Source organism: Siniperca chuatsi, linkage group LG7, assembly GCF_020085105.1.
Source record: "Siniperca chuatsi isolate FFG_IHB_CAS linkage group LG7, ASM2008510v1, whole genome shotgun sequence".
Taxonomy (NCBI): domain Eukaryota; kingdom Metazoa; phylum Chordata; class Actinopteri; order Centrarchiformes; family Sinipercidae; genus Siniperca; species Siniperca chuatsi.
Window position 1 is genome coordinate 203,893 of NC_058048.1, and position 20,666 is coordinate 224,558.

A 20,666-nucleotide genomic window follows, 5' to 3' on the forward strand; every position below is an offset into this window, starting at 1 on the left:
CAATATGAGCCACTTTTGGCACATAAATATTACAGCTGCAATGATTAGTTGATGAAATTAAATGGATTGTACTTATATAGCACCTTTCTGACTATTCAAAGCACTTTAACTACATATCTCATTCACACACAGATGAACATCAAAGTAACTAATCATTCACACACACACCGAAGGCACAATTGTGCCCTCAGGAGCAATTTGGGGTTCAGTGTCTTGCCCAAGGACACCTCGACATGTGGGCTGGGGGAAGCTGGGATCGAACCGCCGACTTTCCGATTGGTGGACGACCTGCTCTACACTAAGCCACAGTCACCCAATTAATCACCCACTATTTTGAGAATCGATTAATCGTTTTGAGTAATTTTTTAAGAAGAAATGTCACACAATACTGATTTTTGGTCGACTAAGAATGACTCAGTTTGCTAGATTAGTCTTGAACTTAGTTGTTTAAAATCCACATTTCCCCACAACTCCAACTCCCAACCAACTCCCACCTATCTCCCAATACTTAAAAGGGTAACATTCGCAAAGTAAAACAAATTGAAGTCAACTTTCTTATGCTGTATTATTATTTTATTGATTAATTTCATGTCAGCACATTTTTACACATTTGTGGAGCTTAATGTATTCACTGAGGGGCCTGTTTAGCTCCACAAGGCTATTCCCACCTCTTGTCCTGTGCAGTGACCCAGCCAGCAGTTCACTGTGTTGTGTGGCCAGCTGCACTGGGAGACAACAGAGGTTTTCCTGTAATTTGCATCCAGTCTGACATGCTTATTTCTCATGGACAGGCATACATTAGTTTAGTTTATGTTTAACTTATGTGTGGCATAGTGTCATAGACAAACCACTGCTGGTCTGCAATGTCCATCCAGTAGAACTAAATTAGGACACATATGACATGACATATCCTTTGAATAGAAGGACACACTGACAGTTGTGTGTATGTGTGTGTTTGTGTGTGTTAATCAGCAGTGAGACAACAACGCAGCAACAAAAGTGAAAAATAATGACAGTTGCCCTGCCACAATTCTAAATATAATTTGGTTGACTAGTAATTGTCATAGAAACAATTGAGATTAACAATTTAATTGTGTATTTTTTTCATTTCATGTCACTATAACAGTGTAAACCAAAGTGTAGTAATAATAATAATAATAACCACACACCTTATGAAGAGGAAAAGCAGATAATTGACAACACTGAACAAATAAAGACAATTGCTGTTGAAAGGCATAATAATGGCACATACATATACAATATGTACAACATATGTGTTATTTGAGCAAAAATGAAAATGCAATAATCTAATTTTCATTTTCATTTCCACATACTCATATGGGCTTTCTATGACCATATTAAAATGAGAATGGAGTTTGACATTTCATTTTCGTTCAAGTCGTACCCCGCTGTGAAATTTGAGAATGAAAATGCAATATAAACAATGTAACCTGATTTTCCATTTATATAAGCAATACTTTAGTCAAAATGAAAATAAAAATTTAATTTTCTAACAATTTGAAAATGAAAACAACATTTGACATTTGGTTTACAAAGACAACCTGCTGTACAGAGGACAATATTCAAACGAAATAAGCAAAACAGCGCCCCCAGTCTATTGCATTTACATTTACATACTCTACTGCTCTTTTGGTGTCAACATGAAAATGCAATCTGTCAGTCCTCTCATCGAGGCGGGTCTTCAGATAGGATGTCACTTCCTCTACCTACCGACCTGGGTAGACTCTGCCCGGACTGGGAGCTTGGGGAGTGTGTTGTTAACAGCGCTAGCACAGGAGCTTTGGACCACTGGGAGGAGGAGGTTTTCAGGCCCAGGGCGGGGGACCCAGCAGGTATTGTTGGCGTGGAGCGGCGCTGGAATTGGCAACAGACCAGGACCGAACACAGCCTCTGAGACCGATGGAGGCCAGTTTGACAACAGGGAATACAGTAACGTTACCAAGGTGGTTTTCTTGCTGGGTTTGGCTCCTGGCACCCTGAGGCTGACCCCTCTGTAACCCCATCTCAGGCCTCTGGAGGTGGGCGTTGACTGATGCCCGACCTCCCTCTCACGCCTCTCCTGTCCCCGCTGTGTCTTTGTCGTCCCCGGAGTCAGAGTCCTGGTCGGAGCCGCTGTAAATCACCTCGGTACTGTATTCCCTGTCGGGCCTGAAAACCTCCTCCCAGCGATCCAAAGCTCCTGTGCTAGCGGTGTAAACAACACCAACATTCCCCCAGTGCTCTGAGCTCCCAGTCCGGGCAGAGTCAGCTAATAGGACCACTAACTGCACGGCTAACTCAGCTAACTAGCTAAGCAGCAGTTAGCGTTTACTTTAGCAACAGGTAAAGCTATCTGTCCATCAGTAACCTCCGTAAATCACCAAGAGTTGAGGCAGAGCAGCCGGACGACATCAGAGGGAAAACCAGAAAACATTTTCTCCATAAAATATGATCCACTTTCACCCAAATCAGTGAATAAAGTTATAAAGTTTTGCTTTTGCACAGTAATCAGCAGCACTAGAAGTCAGTCACAGATGGGGTTGCTGAGAGAAGGTCAGTCTGTATGACATCATAATAAATGGTGCGGGATATTCGTGTTTTTTGTATTCATTTGAATCGCCAGGATATAGCTAATAGTTACTAACAACATTTTGAGAACGTTTTACACTACAGCAGACAGCAAACTTGAACACCAACATACTGAATGTCAAAGCAGCCACAGCAACTACACGGTCAACAACACAGAACTAATGCATGAGAACTGAAAGGACATGAAGAGGGAGAGACAGCGCCTGGACGGGGCGAGAGATGTGACCCACGACCAGTTCATCGTAGTTTCTAATAATGCAGCGCAGTGAGGATACAGACGTATCAGAGGAGACGAGCGGATATAACGCGGATCTATCTGTCTGTTTACTGTTAACAGAGACTCCAGTCTGCAGTGTAGTTCATACACTTCACTGATAAACTGTAGAGTAACATTAGGCTTCATGATCAAAGAAAGCTTTTACAGTTGTATGCAAAAGTTTAGGAACCCCTGACAATTTTCAATGATTTTCATTTATAAATATTTGGGTGTTTGGATCAGCAATTTCATTTTGATCTATCAAATAACTGAAGGACACAGTAATATTTCAGTAGTGAAATGAGATTTATTGGATTAACAGAAAATGTGCAATATGCATCAAAACGAAATTAGACAGGTGCATAAATTTGGGCACCCTTGTCATTTTGTTGATTTGAATACCTGTAACTACTTAGCACTGATTAATTGGAACACACAATTGGTTTGGTGAGCTCATTAAGCCTTGAACTTCATAGACAGGTGCATCCAATCATGAGAAAAGGTATTTAAGGTGGCCAATTGAAAGTTCTTGTTCTCCTTGACTCTCCTCTGAAGAGTGGCAACATGGGGGCCTCAAAACAACTCTCAAATGACCTGAAAAAAAAGATTGTTCTACATTATGGTTTAGGGGGAGGCTACAAAAAGTTATCGCAGAAATATAAGCTGTCAGTGTCCACTGTGAGGAACATAGTGAGGAAATGGAGGACTACAGGCACAGTTCTTGTTAAGGCCAGAAGTGGCAGGCCACATAAAATATTGGAGAGGCAAAGGCGAAGGATGGTGAGAACGGTCAAAAACAGCCCACAGACCACCTCCAAAGACCTACAACATCAACTTGCTGCAGATGGTGTCACTGTGCATCGTTCAACAATTCAGCGCACTTTGCACAAGGAGAAGCGGTATGGGAGAGTGATGCGAAAGAAGCCTTTTCTGCCCACACGCCACAAACGGAGTCGCTTGAGGTATGCAAACACACATTTGGACGAGCCAGCTTCATTTTGGAATAAGGTGCTGTGGACTGATGAAACAAAGATTGAGTTATTTGGTCATAACAAGGGGCGTATGCATGGCGGCAAAAGAACACAACGTTCCAAGAAAAACACTTGCTACCCACAGTAAAATTTGGTGGAGGTTCCATCATGCTGTGGGGTTGTGTGGCCAGTGCCGGTACTGGGAATCTGGTTAAAGTTGAGGGTCGCATGGATTCCACTCAATATCAGCAGATTCTTGAGAATAATGTTGAGGAATCAGTCACAAAGTTGAAGTTACGCCGGGCTGGATATTTCAACAAGACAACGACCCAAAACACTGCTCAAAATCTACTCTGGCCTTTATGCAGAGGAACAAGTACAGTGTTCTGGAATGGCCATCCCAGTCCCCAGACCTGAATATCATTGAACATCTGTGGGGTGATTTGAAGCGGGCTGTCCATGCTCGGCAACCATCAAACCTAACTGAACTGGAGATGTTTTGTAAGGAGGAATGGTCCAAAATACATTCATCCAGAATCCAGACACTCATTACAGGCTATAGGAAGCGTCTAGAGGCTGTTATTTCTGCTAAAGGAGGCTCTACTAAATATTGATGTGATTTTTCTGTTGGGGTGCCCAAATTTATGCACCTGTCTAATTTCGTTTTGATGCATATTGCACATTTTCTGTTAATCCAATAAATCTCATTTCACTACTGAAATATTACTGTGTCCTTCAGTTATTTGATAGATCAAAATGAAATTGCTGATCCAAACACCCAAATATTTATAAATGAAAATCATGGAAATTGTCAGGGGTTCCTAAACTTTTGCATACAACTGTATATCCTGTCGACACTTCTGTCCATATTCGCGCTCTCCCTCCCTCTGTCACTTGTCCACATGAGCTCCCTCCCTCTCTCTCTCTCTGTGCTGCGAGTCTGCATCCCACTTTTTGAATCAATTGATGGTTTTTATAATGCCTGGTTTTAGGGAGTGCTGCAGCCCCCTCAGCATAAACCCACTAGGTGTTATAGTACATTTGGCACAGAACCTAAATCTGAAATCTTAAATTAATTTACTCACATACAAACATTTTTTTCAATCTTTGACCATTTTGTGCTAATTCTTGTCTCATTTGTGGTCTGATAAACAGTCAATTCATCAAATTCAGTCCCCATATCGCTAGTTAAAGTTGTGTTTTTGTACAGCAGTCAGTGAGGCCCAGCCACCTTCTCACCTTTCTGCCACAAGCGGCCTGTGCACATGGGCAATGCATTTGTACACACAAGTGACGTCCTAACTGAAGACCAGCCTTGATGAGAGCACTGACAGTTTTCATTTTCATTTTCATGTTGACCCCAAAAGAGTGTGGTGACATGTAAATGTAAATGCAAAGACTGGGGGCGCAGTTTTCCTTTTTGCATTTGAATATTGTCCACTGTACAATTTTGAAAATTAAATGTCAAACCGCTTTCCCATTTTCATTTGGTCATACGAGTGTTCATCAGTATTTCATTTAAATGTTTACTCAAGTAACATTGTTTTCTTTATGTGATAGGAACAGAGAGTTAGAGACAGGAAATGTGGGAGAGAGAAAGGATGACATGCAGCAAAGGGCCGCAGGCTGGATTTGAACCTAACTGCTGCACTAAGGACTCAGCCTTGTACATGGGGCACTCTACCAGGTGAGCTACCGGGTGCCCAGTAGAATTATCATTTTCATACAGAAATGATATATATGAATATGTATTTGATGTTTTAATATTATAAAGAGTACGGTCTAGACCTGCTCTATAGGAAAAGTGCAATGAGATAACTTCTGTTATGAATTGGCGCTATATAAATAAAATTGAATTGAATTCCTGTAGCCTTAATCATGGACGTGAAATTGAAGACATTTAGTTGATGTTTTTTTAAGCAGTTTGTGTGTCCTAATAAAACTTAAAGATATGTTACTGACATAAACAGTAAACAAACAAACACAATTTCAACATAGCACTTACAGTATACATGGTCTGTTGTGAATTCATGGAAATTGGCCTCTGCTGATATCCAGTCCGGCCCTGCCACCATACAAACATGTACATGTACATAAACACAAACCCAGTTCTGTCAGTAACATGCAGTAGGTAGGCCTGCTGTACTCACTCTGTGTCCTTCTTTTAATATAGACCTATATATTCCACTGTGCTTGTTTGGCTTTTTTGTCTCAACTGTTGGAACTTGACTCCAGATATTTTTTTAATGGAACTGAACAGTTAGTTTGTTATTCGCTGTGGATACCATAGGGTCTACCACAGCCCGCACGCGCCACTGGCTCCGTGTACTGACAATCAGGGCGCTTATCATGACGTCATTGCAGTGCGGTAGGCGATTGGTTAGCAGTCCTGCATAAGCTCACCGCCGAGTAGCTGAGGTTTTGTTCACCATGTTGGATCAACTCCTCGTCTTGTTGCCTTGTGACCAATAGTTTTATCATGTAGCAACGGGGCGTCGTGGGCCCAAAGTGTAATGTTTAACCGAGGGGCTTCCTCTAGCCCAGTAGACACCGGTTCTCACCGACCGAAAGGACTAACGTTACTGTTTTGATTTAGGGACACGGACACCGATCAGCTAGCTCCAAACTGTCAGGTTGAATAACGTTACTACCGTCTTTTTCTAGCTGCTGGCAGCAGGAGAATTTACCCCACATTAAAAGGATTTAACTTAACTTTTTCCCCGCATTGTTATTTCATCTCCCTGGATGTGTGCTTATGAGCCGCGAGAGGACTGTGAAACATCAACACAAGGCTGTCGATGGGGGAAATAAGTTTCCTGCCGGCCGTCTGCGAGGAATTCTCTGCTCATCGTTTGAGTCATGGCCGAAGCTTCGTCACTCTGTCACAATGATGGGGATTTCTCTGCATGCGCGCGGCTCATCGGATTGGTGGAATAATATGTGAGTGGAGTGGATGGCCGAGGCCTGGGCCTGCCTGCCTGCCTGCCTGCGCTGTTGTGTTGTGGCCTGGGCAGGGATTCACCTCCTCTGCACCGGATCAGCAGCGTTAATTACGGCTCGGGATTACCCGTGTTTACAGAGTAGCAGTCTGGCCTGCGCACACACCTGAAGAAGGACTCAGTTTGGAGTAATAGATGCGATTTCCAAGCCCGGTGGTGGGAAGAGCAACGGCGCTGGACCAGAGCGTGTGGCAAACTTTGACACTTGTAAAAGATGAATGCGCTGCTTCCCATGTGACATGCTTTAGATCACACTGTTCTATCGAGACGGGGACGCTGAATTTCACCATGAGGGACATTTAGAGCCACCGACTTTTATTTATAGAGGGGGGTGGTCATTGCTGTACATGCTCATGATATGATTTCCGTTACTAGCCCCAGGCTACCGTAGCCTAATGGTGTGCATGCAAGAAAATTAATTTAGAGGAAGTGGGTCAGATCCTTGTTGCCATTATGGTAAGGTGGCACATCAGAATAGTTTCTCTCCCCACGGATTCGAAGTAGCTGGTGTTTTCTATATGTTTTCTGTAAGTTTCATTAGTCGTGGCAGTGTAGCAGCCTGGTAGTCATTGTCATCGCTGTTAGAGGCATTTCAGCATCATTTAATGGCTCTTTGCGGCACCACGGCTACAAATGTTACAAAAATGATGGCTGCTTACAATGGTGGCTCCTCAGCAGTGGCTGCCCACCACCCGCATCACCACCACCAGCTCCAGCACCTTCCGCCCCCCCACATGCACCACCACCATCACCACCACCACGCGGGCCAGCATCACTTGCAGCACCCAGGCTCCGCCGCCGCCGTGCACACGGCTCAGCAGCACACCTCCACTGCTGCCGCTGCGGCGGCGGTGATGCTCAACCCCGGCCAGCAGCAGCCCTACTTCCCCTCTCCTGCCCCCGGACAAGCCCCTGGGCCGGCGGCGGCCGCGGCTCCCGCCCAGGTTCAAGCCGCCGCTGCCGCTGCCGTCAAAGCTCACCACCACCTCCATCAACAACAGCAACACACCCTTCACCTCCAGCAGCAGCTGGATATAGAGCCTGACAGGCCCATCGGCTATGGAGCGTTTGGGGTTGTCTGGTAAGTGCACTGTCCTGCATTTTTCAACATACTGTACCAATATTCATGCATTTTTTAGCCCATTTTACAAGCCATGCATACCTAGGCTGTATAGTGTTTTAGCTAAATACGTCTTGCCTACCTTCCAGGCAGCCACTGGTTTCTATTAATTCCAGTATAATATGAAAGCTTGTCAGCAAGTCTTGAAATTTGAGATAATTCTTCATACTGAACAGCCTTTTATGCGTTGATTTTATCAGTTAAATTATTTTTGTGGTAATCCAGTGTAAACATTTTAAATATCGGCACTTAGAACTGCAACATTAGTTAATAGAAATGCCAACTATTGCAAGTTAATTGACAACAGTAAAGCACTCTGATGTTGCATTATGGGATGTGTAGGACCCAGTGTTTGGGGACCTTGACCCATACTTGGGACTAAAAGTCAGAACACCAGAATAAGGTGGCTTTCATCTTTCTTCTGCCCTGATGTGGACTGGCATCGACCTTGGTAAAACAGAACAGGTTTAGCAGCACCCGATTCAGTGTGTTTTGTAATAATTGCAGAGGTCAAAATGTTGTGGCTACTAGCATATGTTAGCTAACGTTAGACTGGATGAGTCAATTAATCTTACCTACAACAGCGTCCAGTTCATCAAAATGGGGACACTTAATGGGGTCTTATTGTTTTTGAGGCTGTCACAGTACTTTCTTCACAGGAAGTCCAGCCTTTCTCTACACTTGGTCCAATCTCCGAAGTCCTGTACAGACGGGCACCGGAGCAAGAGGTCTTTGTGAATATTTCCCCAAACTGCGTGGTTGTGCACCATTTGATCTAATCGCTTTTGTTAATGTGGTTCACCCCACACAGCAACTAAACTGAGTGTCTCTGCACGTCCAATGCCTGTTTTTCTTCTTAGCAGCCATTGTTCTTGTCGTTCAGGAAGCGGATGTTACGCAGAGCCTTGACATCATATCTGAGGGATAATGTCAGTAAATTTGAGTAAAATATGGACTTTGCTTATCCCGTGCGAATGCGCTGTACGAAACACAGACGTGGGGGGGGGTAATTTCTAAATCGCATGAGGTCCCCTGGTAATACTAGTCCCATGTGAAGAGGCTTAAGTGTCAAGAACCTGTGAACATGTATTGAAGGTATTGTCCGGTGAATATAGCTCCAAGGAGCAGTAATGTTGCCAAGGAAAGCAAGGACATTTGGCAGAAAGATTAGCAAAAGAATAGAAAGATGATAAAGAAAGAAAGGAGGCATGAAGTAAAGAAAAGAAACAATGATGGTAACAAAGGAGACAGAGCTAAAGGTGGGAAGAGGCTGTGGAGTTTTCTTGTAAACAAACACACTTGTTTACATTCAATGTTTCCACCCAAAACACAATAAATGTACCCTTGAGGCCTAACGGACGTGTTAGTGTTTTCCCCCATAGATATATATATATCCTATTCCTCTGTGCTTCCATTATTGTCCAGAAACTATTAAAAACACATGCATGAACCACACTGTTGCACTGGGTGACATTGTAGTTTATTTTGACTCAATCCCACATACACCGTCCTGCTGCCCTAAATACTCACTCGAGCATCAATTGTGGATTAATACACTCTCATAGGGCCTCATGCCTAAGCAGCTCTATACCCAACCCTGTACAAACGGATGAGTTCTTAAGTGGCGCGCATGAGTGATTTAAGAGAACTTGTCACATTCACCAGTTTTCTCATATTTAGAATTTTATCTTTGGTATGAACAAAATTCATGAGTGGTCCAGACCTGTTGTATGAGTCATGTACAGATAGCCTGCCTAGATCCCTTTCTCCATAGTGGGGAAAACGCAGTGTTTTAATTTAAGAATTGTAATGCCCTAATCTGAATTAATTTGGGGATTAAATCAATTAAAATATAAAAGACAAAAATAAACCTAAATTAATATTTTGTTCACCTCATCAGATGTGTATCATGGATGTCAGTTTACCCAATGTTCGTCATTGATTTTGTTGTTTATTTAAAGGTTTTATAGGCATGAGTATTTTTTACATGACAGCTTGTACAGTTCAGTGGTTGTTTTGTCAGAATCAGAAATACTTTATTGATCCCGAGGACAAACTCTTTTGTTACAGCTGCTCACATTTACGTCAGTACACACAGGAATAGAAGTTCTAAGCAAATCAAAATATAATACACTATAGTACAGGTAAGATAAATTAAGTGCAAAGTGGATAGAAGTATAAAATTAAAATTAGTGTAAAGTACAAAGTGGATTTACCAGTTGATAAGTATGTACGATATAATAATATAATGTAGTAAGTAATAGTGCATGAACTGTCAAGTTAAGTGTAGCTTATTAAGATGATTATGAGAAGGTGGATGTTGCACAGCAGTAATAGAAGTATGAATAATATCAATAAATAGGGAATTTTAAACTGAAAACAGAGTATATTGCACAGCAGTATTAACACAGAATAATTTTTTCTGCAGGTCTGTCTAGGGGAACATCGTCCATTGCTCTTGTAAATGGTAGAGCACGACCGATATGGGATTTTTGAGACCGATACCGATTTTAGAGGGAGACCGATTACCGGTATGGCCGCCGATATATTGAATTTGTGAGCTGGAATGAAAATAGTCCTTATATAGTCCGATATGCCCATGCAAACATACTCAGAAGGCTGCTTTCTTAAATAAATAACTTTATAAAGAATATTTAAGTTAAATATTATTTAACATGTTAAATAATTTAACATGTACATCAACCAATTTTAGAAATTAGACAAACATCAGTACTGTATTTTTCAAAATGCCATGGAAATACTCAAGTAAATTACTGTATGTAAGTACCTCTAAATGTACTTAGTTACATTCCACCACTGCTCTCTACAAAACCACATATTCTCTAACTTACTGTATCGAGCTCTGAGATTCATGCTGCAGCTTTGTTCCCATTCTGAACCTTTATTTCAAAGGACTGAACTCCATTCAGAAACATTTTTTTGCTAATTAAAACATGTCGTCTGTAGCAATATTTCACTGTTAATGTAACGGCCACTAACATTAACTCACGGTTCGCTGCTGCCGAGAGATGAACAGCGCCTCTGCTATAAACATTCAGGGGAAACGTTCAACGTATCCGGTGAAAAAACGGCTCCTGACTTTTTATTTACTTTCCAGCATCTCAGCAGCTTGGTAACACATTTATATTGAAAGGGGAAAATGATGGTTCATTGTTTATGAACTTTCCAGCAATGTTTTTAACAAACTAGTTAGCGTATGGTGAACACACCACTTTGACTCCACTATGTCCACTCAGCTGTGCACACGGCACTCTGCTACATGTGCTGCGTGGTGCTCAGAGTATTGTAGCCATTGTGACGGCCCACATTTCCTAGCATGCACTGCCTAGTGCTGAAAGCAGTATGTTAAGTTACCTGCCTTATGTTCCAAAAGGCAAATGTTAGTTTTTCTTAGTGTTTGTAATGTGTGTGTTCAGCACATGGTGGTTTATGTTGGTAATGTTGCCTACAAACACGCAGCCAGACACAATGTGTTATAACAACTTTATTAGCTCTAGACAGTGCAATAGACAGCTGATATAGTGCCAGTTCCACCCACCTTTCTGGAGTTTAATATATTAGCTTCCACTTCCTTGTATGACTTGAAAATGCACCCATAATAATTGTCACTCCGTGTACTAGAGTTGTTCCTGTGATACCGCGTCCAACCATGCATTATGGGCGGTGTTCATTATAGAGAAAAAGGATGTGTTGTATAACTAAAGATGGCTTCCTCTGCTATCTGAGGAAAACACATTACAGTGAGATGGGAGTGTTGGTCAGGAGAAGATGAAGGAAAAGATACATATAAAGGGCATTACAGGAAACTCTATTTAGAATTTCCTTTCTTCCATATAAGGAATACATGTGATGTACTGTGCAAAGCATAGAAATCGGCAGAAAACGAAAAAGAAAAGACCAAAAATCACCAATTGCCACTGATTTTTACGATTTTTTTTTTCCTTATGGGTGTTTCAGTTTGATGCACATAAAATCAGTGACGACAACAGAAACAACACAGCCTCGTTTTGTAGGTTGCTATGGCAACACACAACAAAAGGTGGGTTAAAATGTCATGATATGAAGGAAGAGTGTTTTCTCTCAGGCTGCATCACTGATAGATTTTAAAACTTACTTAGCTGTTGAAGCCACGTGACCATTGAGAGCGCCAGGGATTCTCACCCCCTCTTCAAAACAGTGAAACTATTGGTACGTTTTCACATCAGTTTCAGTTGCGACTCTCGTTTAATTCCTGTTAGCTCACATGATGTAAAGCCTTTTGTTGGATATTAATTTATTTGTCCATGCAGTTGGCATTAATTAACATTGAAAATATAGGGAGAGACTGTTGTTGGTGTTTTAAGCTCTGATCACATCGCAAGGGGAAAATAGTTGATCTGAGAAGAATCTCCTCAACAACTTCAAATTGGCTATTTCACAGTGTTTCACGGTTAAATTCAATTTTATTATTATTATTATTATTATATAGCGCCAGTTCATAACAAAAGTTATCTCATTGCACTTTTCCTATGGAGCAGGTCTAGACCGTACTCTTTATAACTTTATTTACAGAGACCCAAAAAATCCCACCATGAGCAAGCACTTGGCCACAGTGGCAAGAAAAAACTTCTTTTAAGAGGCAGAAACCTTGGACAGAACCAGACTCAAAAGTGGGCGGCCATCTGGTTCATTAGACTAATACTGTGCATGAGAGATAATGATTGAGATAATAAATAAATTAAAGTGATCTTAGAAGGTGGTACGAGATGCAGTCACGCTCTCTTGTGCTGCAGTCTTTCCATGAATCTGACAGCATTCAGTTCAGACTTGTGCTACTTGTGATGACTTGTGTGATACAGAAATGTTTCAGGTCCGACTTAGTAAGATTGCCATCGTGACTGGCAAAGTAAGAATTGAATGTCAGTTAATGACGTTTTTAGTGTTTCTTACTAGTTATTTTCTTCAGTTGTGGTAATTTTTGCCTTTCTGGTCAACAAAGGCTGATGGCAGATCTAAATGAAATATCAGGTGTAGGATGGATACAAATTCTGAAGGTGTGAACAGATTGGAATGTGAGGTTCACTAACTGGATGGCTTTTGGGGTCTGAAGTTGAAGAAAATTAGACTAATAACACTTGCTCCCCTTACTACATCTGAATATATTCATGGGTGCTCTTTTCTATGAGTCTGTCCTCTCCAGTATTGCTGAGAAGATAAACTCTCCTCCAAGCAATCTTGAAAGTTACTAGTTTTGTTTTGTGTTCACTGTAAATTCTCAAAAGTTAGTATTCAATCACTTCTACTTTGTAGTTTTTTTTTTTTTTTTAATTGTTAAGCACCATTAGTGAAACTAAATATTTCCGGCAGATGATTGACATTAAAAGCCTTCCAGGAAAGGGAATTGTACCTTTGGCGCCACTTGAATGCTTTTAATGTGAAACATCTGTGCAGTAGATTGACAGTGACTTAAAAAAAACAAAAAACAAAAAAAAAAGTGAAAATGGAAGCAATTGGAAAAAATTAGTGCAGGAAAATTGTATTTCTGTTACAGAAGAGAAACCGAGAGCAGCAGAGTGGTAAATACAGCATGGCATGACTCTATTGTACTGATGGAATTCAGTGGGTTTGAGAATGTGAGCTTATTGGTGGTGTTTAGAGCTCAGTCTCGTCTTTAAACCCTCAGATCTTAGTCCACTGCCATCTGTTTGCCTTGACTGATCCTATTTGAAAAGGTTCACTGAAGGTTGCGCTGGAACGGGCTGTAGTGTGTAGAGTTGGAATGCTCTTACTTACACCTGCTGGGTTCCTCAGGAGCCTTTGATCTCTGCATTCCTGCACTTAAAGAGTCTTTGACTAATCACTAACAAAGGTGCTCAACCAACAAACACGGTGAAGGAGAATAGTGTATTCTAGGGGCGGGCGATAAGGCCAAAATCTTCTATCATATGTATATATCACGATACAGTAAATGTGTAAACTGAATTTGGAACTTTTATAAACAAAACCAACTCCTCCTGCTCTATATTTCCAATTTCACTCTCCTCTTCCTTGTTTTCTTGTAACTCCCATCTTCTGCGGCAGTTGGCAAACCAGCTTAGAGGTGCGTTACCGCCACCAACTGTCGCTCTCACATCACGTAAAATATGATAAGCAGTCCTGTTGCCCAAATCACGTTACCTTGCGAGGCAGCTACATTGGCGAGATCACGCGAGAATCCAACCCTGATTTGCTACATAGCCTGTCCTGAATTTATAGCAGAGACACTAAGGGATAGCTCCTGCGGTGGAAACGGCATTTCTACAGTCGCATGGTATATACAGTCATATTGCCCAACCCTAGTGTAGTTTTTCTCTCCTGGCCCTTCTGTCAATTACCTTGACACGCTCTTCATCCATTTTCTGGCTAAGCTATCAAGCTTGCACAGATAGATATGTAATCATCTATTTTGCAGATTACCATTAAAAGGTCAGAAGAGTAACCAAAAACATGAGGAATCTTTCTCTGGGGGCTGTGAATATCCACAGCATATTTCATGGAATTTCAGCCATTAGTTTTCAAGATACCTTGTTGTAAACCAAAGTGTTTGTAAATTGGAATTGGCTTCATAGTGGTGCAAAAGAAAAGGTCGGGGAGTCAAAGGTCAAAAATGATTGATAATTTCATAGCAATCTGGCCAGTAGTCACTGACTTATCTCAGTGTGAACCGAAATGTTGGTTCATAGGTATCTGATTTATTCAATAATGTTACATTACATAATCAAAGTTTATTGTATCAACCTAAAATTAACAATAGGAATGTGTTAACTCCTTATATGAGCAACTGAATCTTAGTAATGTTGTGTTTGTCCTCTTCACCCAGGTCAGTGACAGACCCCAGAGATGGAAAGCGAGTCGCCCTCAAAAAAATGCCCAATGTCTTCCAAAACCTTGTTTCTTGCAAGAGGGTATTTCGGGAGCTTAAGATGCTATGTTTCTTCAAACATGAAAATGTAAGTACACAACAATACTAAAATTTGTCAGCTACAAACAGACCCCCTTTCCACCTGGTATTAAGAGGTCTGGATCCTGTGCCAGGTGTGAATGACAGCTGCCCATCAAAAGGCTACTGACAGCAGCCCTCACTTCAGGAAAGTCTCAAGGGACAGCTACAACAGGACAGACAAGTGCAACAGAGCTAGCACTAGAGTTAGCAACCTTTTCCACTGACACTGATTACATTCTTACGGTGTAAGTAACATTAGCATAGTTAGAAAGGCTACTGAAAAGTAGACTACAGATGTCTGCATCTGTCACATGACCCTCTGTTGCATGTTGGGGCGGTCCCTTGAGAATATCCCAAATCTCTTCCCTAGACTTGAGACGCACCATTATTCCAGCTCCACAGACCTCATTTGCATATTGAGATCAAATCACAATGCGATCAGAATCAACATGTCGAGAATTAATCAATAATTAATTCATTAATACCAAGTGTAAATGCAAATCTTATGTAATCAGATGTAATTATCCACAAAACATCCAGATATATTAACCTGGAAATCTAAAAAAACCCATACCTTGGCTTTAACTCTCTCCTCAGGTGCTCTCAGCTCTGGACATTCTGCAACCTCCACACATCGACTACTTTGAAGAAATGTATCCTTCACCAATGACTGATTTTAAGATGGATTCAGGGAATCCTGTATTGATACAGTGGTGTGAAAAGGTGTTTGCCCCCTTCCTGATTTGATTTTTTTTTTTTTTTGCATGTTTGTCACACTTAAATGTTTCAGATCATCAAACTAATTTAAATATTAGTCAAAGATAACACAAAATGCAGTTTTTAAATGAAGGTTGTTCATTTTTAAATGAAGGGAAAACAAAATCCAAACCTACAAGGCCCTGTGTGGAAAAAGTGATCGCCCCCACCTGTTAAAACATAACTTAACTGTGGTTTATCACACCTGAGTTCAATTTCTCTAGCCACACCCAGGCCTTATTACTGCCACACCTTTTCTCAATCAGGAAATCACTTAAATAGGACCCGCCTGACAAAGTGAAGTAGACCAAAAGATCTTCAAAAGCTAGACATTGTGCCGAGATCCAAAGAAATTCAGGAACAAATGAGAAAGAAAGTAATTGAGATCTATCAGTATGGAAAAGGTTCTAAAGCCATTTCTAAAGATTTGGGACTCCAGCAAACCACAGTGAGAGCCATTATCCACAAATTGCAAAAACATGGAACAGTGGTGAACCTTCCCAGGAGTGGCCGGCCGACCAAAATTACCCCAAGAGTGCAGCGACGACTCATCCAAGGGGTAACCCACAACAACATCCAGAACTCCAAGCCTCAGTTAAGGTCAGTGTTCATGACTCCACCATAAGAAAGGGACTGGGCAAAAATGGCCTGCATGGCAGAGTTCCAAGACGAAAACCACTGCTGAGGAAAAATAACATTAAGGCTTGTCTCATTTTTGCCAAAAAACATCTTGATGATCCCCAAGACTTTTGGGGAAATATTCTGTGGACTGACGAGACAAAAGTTTAACTCTTTGGGAGGTGTGTGTCCCATTACATCTGGTGTAAAAGTAACACTACATATCAGAAAAAGAACATCATACCAACAGTAAAATATGGTGGTGGTAGTGTGATGGTCTAGGGCTGTTTTGCTGCTTCAGGACCTGGAAGACTTGCTGTGATAAATGGAACCATGAATTCTGCTACCAAAAACTCCTGAAGGAGAATGTGTTCATCATGTGGCCATCTGTTCGTGACCTCAAGCTGAAGCGAACTTGGGTTCTGCAGCAGGAAAATGATCCAAAACACACCAGCAAGACCACCTCTGAATGGCTGAAGAAGAAGAACAAAATGAAGACTTCAGAGTGGCCTAGTCAAAGTCTTGACCTGAATCCTATTGAGATGCTGTGGCATGACCTTTAAAAAGGCAGTTCATGCTCGAAAACCCTCCAATTTGGCTGAATTACAACAATTCTGCAAAGATGAGTGGGCCAAAATTCCTCCACAGTGCTGTAAAAGACTCATTGCAAGTTATTGCAAACGCTTGATTGCAGTTGTTGCTGCTAAGGGTGGTCCAACCAGTTATTAGGTTTAGGGGGCAATCACTATTTCACACAGGGCCATGTAGGTTTGGATTTTGTTTTCCCTTAATAATAACAACCTTCATTTAAAAACTGCATTTTGTGTTTACTTGTGTTATCTTTGACTAATATTTAAATTTGTTTGATCTGAAACATTCAAGTGTGACAAACATGCAAAAAAATAAGAAATCAGGAAGGGGGCAAACACTTTATCACACCACTGTATCTTGTATAATAATTCTAAACCTGTGGCCAAACAGCTTGGATTGTTTTCAGGCAAATGGAACGGCTCTGTAGTGCTTTATCAATGATATAAAATAATTCTTTCAGCTGGACCTTTTATTGGTTACACCTTTTTATTAAAGTCAGCTCAGACCAAAGATTTGCGACGAGACGAGTTAAAACTTGTAACTACTTGCAATGCGCTGGTCTGCAACGTTCTGAAACCTGCCAGTTTACAACAATGTGACTAGTCAGATGGTGTATTGTCTTCATAGCAACAACTCTCTCTACTTCCGTTCTAACTGCAAGCTTTTCGGACTTTTTGTTGCTGGATATAAGTTGTAGCATCTTAAAATATAAATGAGGTTAGTGAGTTAATTGCTACAGTTGCATTTCTGCAGTTTGTTGATCTTATCTGAGTAATTTTAAGGGTTGTGTCATACAGACTTGGCTAAGGATGGAAATGTAGTGACAGGTGCCAGGAGTGTGATGGGAAGATGGAAGGAGTACTTTGAAGAGTTGATGAATGAGGAAAATGAAAGGGAACAAAGAGTAGAAGAGGTGACTGGTGTGGAGCAGGAAGTAGCAAAGATTAGCAAGAGTGAAGTGAGGAAGACGTTGAAGAGGATGAAGAGTGGAAAGGCAGTTGGTCCTGATGACATACCTGTGGAGGTATGGAAGTGTCTAGGAGAGGTGGCAGTAGAGTTTCTGACTAGTTTGTTTAACAAGATCTTGGAGAGTGAGAGGATGCCCGAGGAATGGAGGAGAAGTGTACTGGTGCCAATTTTTAAGAACAAGAGAGATGTGCAGAGCTGTGGCAACTACAGAGGAATAAAGCTGATGAGCCATACAATGAAGTTGTGGGAAAGAGTAGTGGAAGCTAGGCTAAGGGCAGAGGTGAGCATCTGTGAGCAGCAATATGGTTTCATGCCTAGAAAGAGTACAACAGATGCAGTGTTTGCTTTGAGGGTGCTGATGGAGAAGGTCATAGGGAGTTGCATTGTGTCTTCGTAGATTTAGAGAAAGCGTATGACACGGTGCCGAGAGAGGAGCTGTGGTATTGTATGAGGAAGTCTGGAGTTGCAGAGAAGTATGTTAGAGTGGTGCAGGACATGTATGAGAGCTGTAAGACCGTGGTGAGGTGTGCTGTAGGTGTGACAGAGGAGTTCAAGGTGGAGGTGGGTCTGCATCAAGGATCGGCTCTGAGCCCCTTCTTGTTAGCTCTGGTGATGGACAGGCTGACAGATGAGGTTAGACAGGAATCTCCATGGACTATGATGTTTGCGGATGATATTGTGATTTGTAGTGAGAGCAGGGAGCAGGTGGAGGAAAATCTAGAGAGATGGAGGTCTGCTCTGGAAAACAGAGGAATGAAGCTTAGCTGCAGTAAGACAGAATACATGTGTGTCAATGAGAGGGACCCAGGTGGGACGGTGAGGTTACAGGGAGCAGAGGTGAAGAAAAGACAAGACTCAGAGATGCCAGATTGAGGTGGTTTGGACGTGTTCAGAGGAGAGACTGTGAATATATTGGTAGAAGGATGCTGGGGTTGGAGCTGCCAGGCAGGAGGTCTAGAGGAAGACCAAAGAGGAGATTTATGGATGTAGTGAGAGAGGACATGAAGTTAATTGGTGTGAGTGAAGAGGATGCAGAGGACTGGGTTAGATGGAGGCACATGATTCGCTGTGGCGACCCCTGAAAGGGAACAGCCGAAAGGAAAAGAAGAAGTCATACAGACATGGCTGTTCCTTAAACAAATTGATGAGGTGATCCTCTCTTTCCTCCATCCGAAACTCTGCCATTTCAACCAGCTGAAAGTTTACTGACTTGACCAGCAGACTATGAGCTGGTTGGCTGTTGAAACAGGTGACGTATCACATCAAATGTCCATTTCAAAAACAATTTCCTATGAAAGTTCATTCTTAATGTTGGAAATTTACCAAGCGACTGTCATGATGACAGATGGTCATGTTTGGTCTAATGTGGTCTCTAGTTAAACTGGAGTATGTGGTGTGAGCAGCCAAGATGCATTAACATGAAAAGTCTAATACTATAAAAAATAGAACACTATATAAAATGTAACATTTATCATGAACTGCAGCAGAGAAGTTGGATACGTATGCACGAAACACCCCAGGTCCCATAGTTATACCCTACCCCCAGTACACAGTTAACCACCAAAGAGGGGTTTAGTCTGATTGTCCCTCTTGCTGTATTCATTTGGATATGTATTTATAATGTTGATGCAGGACTATTAAAAAGGAAAAAAGTAATTTCTGTCAAATCCTTCTTACCTCATCTTACTGATGAGATCCTCTTTTAGGTTTTGAGCTTTTGGGGCTATTCCAACTTGACTCACACGTACGTCCAAACAAACAAACAGAAATTTAATTTATTAAGACCTATCCAAAACAAAATACAAAGGTAAAGCACACACAACTATAGCAGTCTTTCAGTGAAACTAAATAAATAAAATCCAAAAAATTAACAAAAGACTAACATTACCAATAAGTCTAAGCTGTTTGCCAGGTGGAAGTGACATTGGGGGGCAGTTGGTCTGGCTGGACGTGTAATTCATTGCAATGACAGTGATTGGGTAATAAGGGGCACCTATTGGCGAGCCGCTGGTGCTTTTCTGGGCTTTGTCTCCTCCGTGAATGGCTGGCACGCTGTGTGTAGCGTGTTGAACACGCTGCTCATGTGAGTAAATTGAGTTTAGCTGTGTGTGGGTCTGTGCCGGCGTCTGGCGTGGCAACAGGCGCAGCCTGCTCAGTGGAGTTACCTGCAGCAAACTGACTGGGACCGCGGGTGTTCTTGCTTCTTTGTGAGTAAGCTATGTGGCGTATGATAATGTTGTGGCATCCTTCTTGGTCGGAAGGAAATGAAATATATAAATTAGTTCATAGGTAGATCTAATGTAGCATGTCTGTATGTGTGTTGTAGAGCTCCTTGAGCATTGTTATACGAGGGTAATTAGGGGAATCTGACCAGGGATCTGCTATAGCTGGTGGGTTTTGAGTATATTTCCTTTTTGTTTTGTTTGCAGCTAATGAGCCCAAGGTTTCTGCCTCGTAAAGGAAGTTTAACCACTGTCGCCAAATGCTTGCTTATGGTGGGATTTGTTGGGTCTCTGTAATTAATATTATAAAGAGTACGGTCTAGACCTGCTCTATAGGAAAAGTGCAATGAGATACCTTCTGTTATGAATTGGCGCTACATAAATAAAATTGAATTGAGCCACTGCCTTGGTGGTCTTTCTTTTTCTTGGTCGCTTTTGATTTAAATGCTTGCTTTAGTGCCCACCCCATGCGGATGTAAGCTGGCACAGTGAACAATGTATAGATTGAGCTCCTCTTGCACTAGGTTGGTGTGTTTGTTTGCCATTTTAATTTAAAATGGATGTCGTCAGATGGTGTGTGTGACCTTGTAGTG

At 41.7% G+C, this 20,666-nt stretch overlaps 1 protein-coding gene and 1 long non-coding RNA gene across 4 annotated transcripts in view; one reads left to right on the top strand and one right to left on the bottom strand.

Moving 5' to 3' along the window:
- Nucleotides 1-333: 333 nt before the first annotated feature.
- On the bottom strand, nt 334-6,076 carry LOC122878825. Its single transcript, XR_006378542.1, has 3 exons — nt 5,967-6,076; nt 5,822-5,881; nt 334-725 (listed from the first exon to the last, which is right to left on the bottom strand). It is a non-coding gene; the product is annotated as an uncharacterized LOC122878825 (long non-coding RNA).
- A 140-nt stretch (nt 6,077-6,216) lies between these two features.
- nlk2 (nemo-like kinase, type 2) overlaps nt 6,217-20,666 on the top strand; it is a 48,707-nt gene continuing 34,257 nt past the window's right edge. For 2 of the 3 annotated variants that reach the window (XM_044202237.1, XM_044202238.1), the window contains exons 1-3: nt 6,223-7,896; nt 14,795-14,924; nt 15,515-15,570. In XM_044202237.1, coding sequence (XP_044058172.1) covers nt 7,421-7,896; nt 14,795-14,924; nt 15,515-15,570 — 662 coding nt within the window. In that variant the 5' untranslated portion in view covers nt 6,223-7,420. Of the gene's footprint in view, nt 7,897-14,794; nt 14,925-15,514; nt 15,571-20,666 lie in introns of all 3 variants that reach the window. The other variant, XM_044202239.1, reaches the window with a different exon arrangement.